The sequence below is a fragment of the Chinchilla lanigera genome, unplaced genomic scaffold (assembly GCF_000276665.1).
Source record: "Chinchilla lanigera isolate Chin_1 unplaced genomic scaffold, ChiLan1.0 scaffold00051, whole genome shotgun sequence".
Classification (NCBI taxonomy): domain Eukaryota; kingdom Metazoa; phylum Chordata; class Mammalia; order Rodentia; family Chinchillidae; genus Chinchilla; species Chinchilla lanigera.
In genome coordinates, this window is record NW_004955452.1 from 14,925,326 (window position 1) to 14,933,658 (window position 8,333).

The 8,333-nt window shown below is 52.8% G+C and overlaps 1 protein-coding gene across 2 annotated transcripts in view; it reads right to left on the reverse strand.

The window, feature by feature from the left end:
* Grik3 (glutamate receptor, ionotropic, kainate 3) overlaps positions 1 to 8,288 on the reverse strand; it is a 214,542-nt gene extending 206,254 nt beyond the window's left edge. The window contains exon 1 of one of the 2 annotated variants that reach the window (XR_001236122.1): positions 8,148 to 8,262. Coding sequence is in view for 1 of the 2 variants with exons in the window: in XM_005395204.2 (XP_005395261.1) it covers positions 8,148 to 8,262 (115 nt within the window). In the remaining variant the exon portion in view is untranslated. Of the gene's footprint in view, positions 1 to 8,147 lie in introns of both variants that reach the window. The other variant, XM_005395204.2, reaches the window with a different exon arrangement.
* Between the last annotated feature and the right edge of the window lie 45 nt (positions 8,289 to 8,333).

Below are 8,333 nucleotides of genomic sequence, written 5' to 3' on the forward strand. Positions count from 1 at the left end.
TCTGGGGACAGGGCTCAGCAATCTGCGTTTGAATGAGTGTTCCAGGTCATTTGATGCATACTAATGTTTGAGAACCAGAGGCCTAAAATGACTAGTGGGGTTCTTTTCAGCTTGGCTTCTATGATTCTTCATCCTAGACAGGAAACGTGATGCCTGGAGCCCTGGGAAGTCCTTGGCTCCTAGCTCCAATGTTTCTGCCCAATTGGGCAGCTTTTTGGAATAGCATATATCAGCTCTGCAAAGCAAATGCAAGGAGGTTTTGCAGAAGTCTCTCTTGCTCCCATATTTAAAGAGCTCATCCTTGCAGTTGTTCTGAGAACTCCATAAAACCCCTTCTATTGGCAGCCTGTCTGCATCAGTCCCTTTAATAGCACAAGACTTAATTGTCTCCTATGGATTGGAACTCTCTCGACACAAACCAGAATCTTAGCTCCTTCTGGCTCCTTTTCCCCCTGCCATCCTTACCCACCATTCAGCATGACACCAAAGGATTTGGAGTCAAAGCCTGCCACTCTCCCCATCACATACCATCTCATTAACTCCCATCGGTATGATAACTATGAGGACTCCCTCCTCCCCAGCTCTTGCCTGGGGTCTCATTACCCAGTGTCTCCCAGGAGAGCCAGCAGTGTTTATCCCCTGTAACCAAGTTTCCAGCCACAGACCCTCTCTGTCTCCACTGGCTTGTCCGGGAAACAAGATCAGACTCCCTTTCCAGGAAGGGCTGATCAGGACTGACCAGATCAACTCCTCAGGAGCATCACCAGGGTCTTCTGTTTTCTGAATAGAGCAAAATGTATCTCAATTAAAATGCTACCAGAATACAAGGAAGAACCAGAGCCCCAGGGCTTGATAAGTAATGGTCTAGGAACATCCTAGAAAGGAACACTCTCTTGTACTTGGAATTGGCATAGATGTTGGACCCACCCATTCCACATCTGTGCAAATGAGCATGTGGGCAATGAGCAAATGCCACATACCTAACTGCATGGAGCACTGGACACGAGGGTGAGCCCAAAGTAGTGGGGCATAAGAAGAGGACGGCTCAGACTGTGATGACAGAGACATGGCCTCTACCCTTCAGAGCCTTCCCTTTTCCCGCAACATTTATTACACATTAGGCACTGTGAAAAGAGCTTTATGTAGTTTATCTCCTTTAATCCTCACAATACTCCTATGAAGCCAATCCTATAAGGCTCAACCATATGAATTTTTTGTAGGTCAAAAGCAGCAGAACATGATTCAACTGCATATCAATATTTCTATCTCACAGATGAGGAAATAGAGGCCCAGAGGGGAAGTGACTGGCCCAAGGTTGTGAAGCAGGTACAAAAATGCAGATCTCACCAGCCCCGAGACACACCATTCGTTATTTTGAGGTGTCAAAAAAATTCCCCAAGTGAACTCACACACAACACGTGAGACACACACTGATTCTTCGGTGAAAACATGAAGGCCTTCAACATCCTGCCAAATATTCACTGGAGGAAGCTCAGATATGTCCCACGCCCAACCACAGCCAAGGTCAATAATGCTAGCAAACAAGGTATAAAGGTCAAAGGAAGTGAGAAGTACTTGAGAAACAGCTGCAAGGAGAAAGAAATGCCAGGCTTGGAGCAGGAGGCAGTGTGGACTGGAGAAATAAAACCCTGGCAGGGAAAGGAGCAGGGGGGCAGGGGATGGAAGGGGCGCCTGTGGCATGGCTGCTATAAAACGTGGCAAAAGGGAAAGGAAAAGCAAAATCACAAGGACCTGTTGCTCCTCTGGCCCTCAGTCCAATCTCATCTCTCCAAATCACTCCAGTTAGGATGCGCTCCCTGGGGGCACAGAAGCACAAGAGCCTGGAGCAGAGCCAGGATATAAGGAAGTGCTCCCTCTCATAGAAAGTCATGCAAGTGCAGGGTCACCATTCAAAAACCTCTTTCAATTCTGGCTGCTTCACCCTAGTCCAGGCTCTTGCTGGCCTCAAATTGGGAAATGATGGTCCTGGTAAATAACATGACCCTACGACCCTATAACCATGTCAGTCCCAAATATGTCACCACTGTCCTGCCTCTAAGCAATGGTCCCATTCTTACAGAACAGCCCCATCTCTGGTAGCCCCTAAAGTCCCAGTATCCCCTCATATCCCTGGAGTAGGAACACAGGGTACAAAGGAGACTAAGCTGGACTGCCTTGGCTCTTGTCGAGGTAAAGTGGAGAAAGGTGAATTGGACAAGATTGCTGAACCCAGGTCCCTACACTCACTAACAGTGCCTGCAGGACAGTAGCAGGGATCCAGGGCCCAGTGTCAGCAATGCTTTACCCTTGCATGTTGTCCACCAGCCTCAATTCCAAACCAGGCATCCTCCAGTTGGAATGCCATGATATGATTCTTGCTTAAAAAAAGAGTGGCCACGAAACCTACCAGCCTGGAAGGGATGCTGAGGAGCAGAGGGCATGGCATTGGGGTAGCAAAAGGGCAGAAGGAAGGAGCGAAGGAAGAACAAAGGAAGCTCATGTACCAACCACCTTTCCTTGCCAGGCCACAGCTGATGAGATGAATGTTGGGGGGAAGACACAGACATAGACACGATGTCTTTAAGGAGAGCCTTCGGATCTCAGGGAGACATGTAGACTGGAGACCCCAAAGAGAGGGAGTTCTGTGCATGACTGACCCTACCAAGGGAGAATCCAGACTTTATTTAGGACTTGGATTAAAGTCTTGGCAGAGTAAAAAACTCAGCCTCAGGTGAAGAGTAGCAAATCTAAGTGTGTATGACCGAAGAGCACCATCCATATCTTTCCCTGGGAGATAGCAAATCTGCCCCCCTCCTGGCTCTTCAGCAAGGCCAGCCTGTTGCTGTAAATCAGCACTGATGAGGTTAAACATAGCAGAGTCCATCCAGCCATTTCCCCAGTGGGCCAAGTCCATCTCCCCAGCCCAGCCCATTGAGACCTGGTGCAGCAACCCTGACTGAGCAGTGGGGACGCTGCACTCAGCTCTTTTACACATCATTGCTTTCTGCCTTCAGACTACAGACTCAGTTAAATGCACCAGATGTGGATCAGGCTGACCATAGTTCTTATCCCACCTCTGCCAATTATAGGCCTGTGATCTTGAACAAGTTGGTTCACCAAGCTTAGTTTTTTCATCTGCAAAATGGTGAGAATGCCCACAGGGTGATGAAGATTCAGAAAGATGATGAGAAAAATGGAACAGTTACATTTATTGAGCATTTACTATTCGTGCACACTACTGGTCACTGAAAAACACAGCACTAAATGTGGCAGCTTATAAGTGGTCAGTACATTGGAGCCATGGTATTGTTTTATTATTTTGATTTTGCTCCAGACCCTGGTGGGGCCCCAGGAAGATGACCGTCTCAGCACAGGCACACTGCCCTCTGGTGCTGCTGCTGAGGAATCAGCACGTGGGAGAAAAGCAACTCCAGGAAACAAGTCCAAGGCCAGGGTGCCAACTCCATCTGCATCTGCTCCATTTCCACAGCAGGCCCTTAGCACATCTGTCCACCTGGAGCTCCAGCCCACCACACCAGTCTCAGGAGGGCAAGCCAGGGCCTGAAGGGTGCTGGCCCCAGAGGAGCACCTGCTCCTGGAGCATCAGTCGTCCCCATGGCCAGGCACAGCCTGGGGAGCTCCCCACTCACCTGCACTGCCCAGCACAGTAAAGTATCAGCCCTGGAGGGCCCTGAGCAGGCAGGGAGGGGCTGTGTCTGCAGCTATGGGAGGAAGAAGCAGGGGCAGCTAACTGTGACAGGCTGAAGAGGCTTGGCCTCAGTAGATCAGAAGCACAGTCCCAGCTGCTGAGCACAAACAGATCTCCCACACCATGAAGCCTGCAGCCTCTCCTGCTTACTCCTTGTCCCTCCCCCAAGAAGAGGTAGTTCTCATGCACACGGGGGCATTTGTGCATCCTCTCCATGCCCTAGAGCAGGAAGCTGTTTCCTAGGTCTGGGACAGCGCCTGTGTGAGCGTGGGAAATGAGGGAGGTGGCTCACTGCCCCACAAAGGATCCTTACAGCAGTCAGGCAGGCTTGCATTCCTAGAGGGGTAGGGAAATGAAAAGCAGTCCCTCTAAGCCCTTTCAACATAGTGTCTTGGGCTGGGCTTCGGAACTCAGCCCAGTGTCATGCCCAGCTGCAGGGGGGTGCAGGTGACCTTGGAAAAGCTTAGTCAGGCTGGGGTACCTGGCTTATCCTGCATTAACCACTCTCACAAATATCTCACAGGTCCTCTTGACATCAAAAGACAGTTTAGCGCAATGCGAGGCGGCATCAAGAAGAAATTAAACTCCAGGTGGAGAAAGAGGAAAGCCTGGCTGACAGGAGCAGCTGGGCTGAAAAGCGGAGGCAGAAATTCCTTAAGTTAATGCTTTCTAGGGCCCCTCGGGCCACTCCCAGGTCTTGTCTGAAGCTATTTACTTCCAGGGGGGAAAACCCTATTGATCTTCATTCAGCTGCTGTCTGTTCCTCCGCAGCAGCGAGATGTTTCAGCGTGTCACCAGTCACTGAGAAATTTCTCATTGTTTTACACGCAGTGGCTCCTAAACTCAAGAAGCGAACAGAGGAGTGGCAGATGGGGCTAGTTTAGGGATTCTGGGGGAGAGGGCCTCAGTCCCCGGGGAAGGACTGCTGTTGTCCTCTGGGCTCTTGTATAACCAGGAAGCTCAGGACCTTGCAGCTAGTTCTGCTCTGCCTGTAGATGTTCAGATACTCTAGAGCTGGTCCCTCCCACCTACCCCATCCCCCCATACGCACACACACCTGCTTTATGTCTCTGCAGTCATTTGGCTTTGAACCTCTCTACTGACTGGCTGGAGATCACTACCATCTACCAGAGCTCCTCATCACACAGAAGGCTGGCCAGGCTTCCCCAGCTGCTGCTACCACTGTGTGGTTCTCTTTTCAAATTTCAGACTGGCTCACAATGTATGGGGTTAAATTATGTCTGTAATCCGAGGGAGAATCTAACTGTGAAACCTACAATGACTCTAACAGTTTCTTCCTGCTTGTGCTAATGGCAACTTTGAATCCACGCAATACCAACCTTGAAGGTTAACCAAATTGTTTACAGATAGAGAAACTGAGGATGACGGTAGCAAGGAGAGTGAGATTTGATGAAAGTGGTCCCAATAACTGGCAGCAGATAAAGCAGAAAAGCCAGGCCTCCTGACTCCAAGCCCAGCTCTGGGTCATGTAACCTGGAAATCCATGTCCCCACAAGTCACAGAAGCCCATTTGGCTGAAAAACCCTGCACTAAACTGCTTTCCATAAGTTAAGACCAGGATCCATCCAAACAATAATAACGATGATAATAATAATAAAATGCTGAACAATATGCCTTGCAAACCTTCAACGAGCAACGCTTGATAATCACACGCAGAATAGATCTTTCACATATTCATATGAAATAATCAATGATCATTTTTTCCCGCAGACTACAATCCAATTACTCTCTCTCCCTCACTCTCCTTTGTTACTTGCAAACCATCCAAGCAATCAATGCCTTGACCTCTCCCTCTGATAGACACAATTACAAAAAGACAGAGCAATGCAATTCATCTATTCAAGATGGATTGTTTGAACACTCTGTCACACTGCTGAGCTATCCATCTCCTTGTCTAAGAGGAAATTTCAGCCCCCAAAAGAGGCACAAAGAGAGGGGGCGGGTACAGTGCTCCCCAGCCCAGAGAGCCTGTCTTGCACCTGCAGGTAAACCCTCTCTGAGCCAGTGCTCAGTGATGCCTGGCTGCTAGAGAAGGATTCAGCTCCAAGCTCAGCCAACCCCGGCACCAATCTTGAGAACCAGAAGCACCCAGCATGCTCCGGAGCCCAGTTTCAGGGATCTCAATTTCTGATTTCCGCAGCCCCAGCCAGATTCCTCGGATCCCAGGGGTGGGAGGGATGGGAAAAGAAGATGGCATAGGGCCCAGCCAAGCCGGTGTGTTTGGGTTTCAGCATGAGATTCTTTCTTTCTCTCTCCCTCTCCTCTCAATTCCTCTCTCTGCGCCACATCCTCTGTAGCTTCCTGGGCTCCAGCTGAGGTTCAAACATAGGCTCAGAAGAATGAAGCTCAGCTCCCCAGGCCACTCCAGAGAAGTCTGGAGGTACCAGAGCCTTCCCTTTCTCCACCCAGGCTGGCACAGTTCCAGCGGTCACGTTTGGCATCAGCACAGCACCCCAGTCCTTGGGCTGGGAATCAAATGGGGCAGGGCTCCTGGATATAAATGGCCTGGACCGACACGCTAATTAATCCTGGGGCTTAATACGAAGAAGATTAAAAGAGAGGAGACTCTGCCATTCTTTAATTACATTATTCCATGCTGAACCCAAGGAAGGACCAGGCTTCCCCTGAAGGCTATGAGGCACCTCCAGCCTCATCCAATTTCACATGAGAGCGGGCAGGTAGAAACACATCATCCTACCCCTTTGCAGTGCCTCTCTGTTGGGTTTCCTTCATCTGCTCCTGTCTCTCTGGGCCTCCAAATACTTGCATCCCTGAGGCTGGGCTGGGAGCATACCCATCTCACCCCTGAGGAGGAAGGATCAAGGGGGAGGAACCTGCAAAGCGTGGGATGGACACAGATGACCTTTAGGGTCACTGTTTTCTCTCCCAAGGATACCCTACCATGCAGGGCTCCCCAAAACAGAAGGAAGTAGAGAAGGGATAAAGAGCGTGCTCATCCACTATTAAAGAGCAGCCTGCCCTGGAATGGTGACCACGCTGGGTTCTGGGGAGCCATTTCCAGCTGGCCAAGAGCAGCTTGGAATGCAAAGCGTTAATCCTGACCGCGGGCGAGGTCTGTCCCAAGAGTCCCCTCCTGTGCCTGGCCTTCCCTGCCTCCCTCTGCCTGCCAGAGTCCTGGAGCACAGTTTGATAGACCTGAGGACTTTGCTCTGGTCCCATTTTTCTGGTGTCAGGTTCAAGAGGGTCTGGCAGCCAGGGAGGAGACAGACCCGCTGGGGTTGCTGACCACCTCGTAGAAAAGCCTTAAGTATGGAAACCAAGCCTTGACATTCATTCCTGCGTTCACAGGGGTGGCAGTCCTGACTCTGCACCTGGAGAAGCTCCACAGAGGAGGAAAGTGGCCCTGGCTGGGCACATTTCTGGCTCCCTTGCGCCGAACACTGGTGGTGGTGCCTGAACCCAGGCAGCCCAAGTCTCCGGCCTTGGCAGCAGGCGTAGAGCCCCAGCGACTTAGGCTCCCGCGTGGCCCGGCTGGGCCCAGCCCTGCGGTCCCTGGGCCGGATATGCAGGGCCACTTGCACTGCCCACTGGGTACCTTGGGCGGCCACAACAAAGTTAAAGCTCCGAGTAAGAGTAAGTCTCCGAGGAGAAGAGACTCGAGCAGCCCGAGCCTCAGAAATGCACACACAGACCCGCCAGCCGCCGCCAGCTGCGGAAGGATTTCGGCTAACTTTGAAAAACACTCGCAGCCCCTCGGCCGCCTTCTCCGGCCGCGCTGGGCCGCCTCGGTCGCTCCCTTCCCCCCACCTTCGTTGCCCGGGCACAGAGGGGCCTGGGTCTCGAGAGACGGGCTGGAGAGACCAGCGGGGAGGCTGCCCCTCCCTGGTCCCCGCCGGGGATGAAAAGGGCCTCCTAGACTGAGAGCGGCCACCCGGCGAGGAGCCTCAGCTGCCTTCGTCTTGCGAATCCCTACCCTGTGCCCCTACCGCCAGTGCTAGAGCTGTGCCCGAAGTGGGGACCACAGGCCCTCGGGGAGCGAGTGGGGGAGAAGAGCGAAGTTGGCGCCTTCCCCAGGGCTCCCACTCCGCGGAGAAGCCGGGTCCCAGAACTCGGTCTGCGGCCAAGGCGTGCTGGCAGTCGCCGCGAAATTCTCGAGCGACTCGGGTTAGAATTGGAGCCCTTTGCCACACTCCAGCAGATCTGACCTCGCAGGAGCGCGCCAAGGGCCCCTCGCCCGCCGCGGCTCGGCAGCCTCCTCCCCAATAAGTAAGGCCTGTGACCCTGGCTTTGGAACTTTGTCCTCATCACCATGAGGAGCCCCTGGTATTTACCCAGCCCCGGCGGCCCTGAGCAGGGTTGGAGAAAAAAATCTCTCGGGATCGCGTTCTGAGGCTCCAGTTCCAGCCCCCGCCCGAGCGCTTGGAGACCCGCTTCCCCGGCTCCGGGGAGTCCTTACCGATCCGGATGACGTGCGGCATCCCGCGCGAGTCTGGGATCCAGAAGGCGCACACGAGGAGCCCGGCCCAGTATTCCCAAACCAGACTCCGGAGGCGCCGCCAGGGAGCGGTCATCGTTGGGCGCCGCCGAGCGTGCCCGGGGCGCGGCCGTGGCGGGCTCCCTGGGGCGGCAGCTCTAGGCGCGG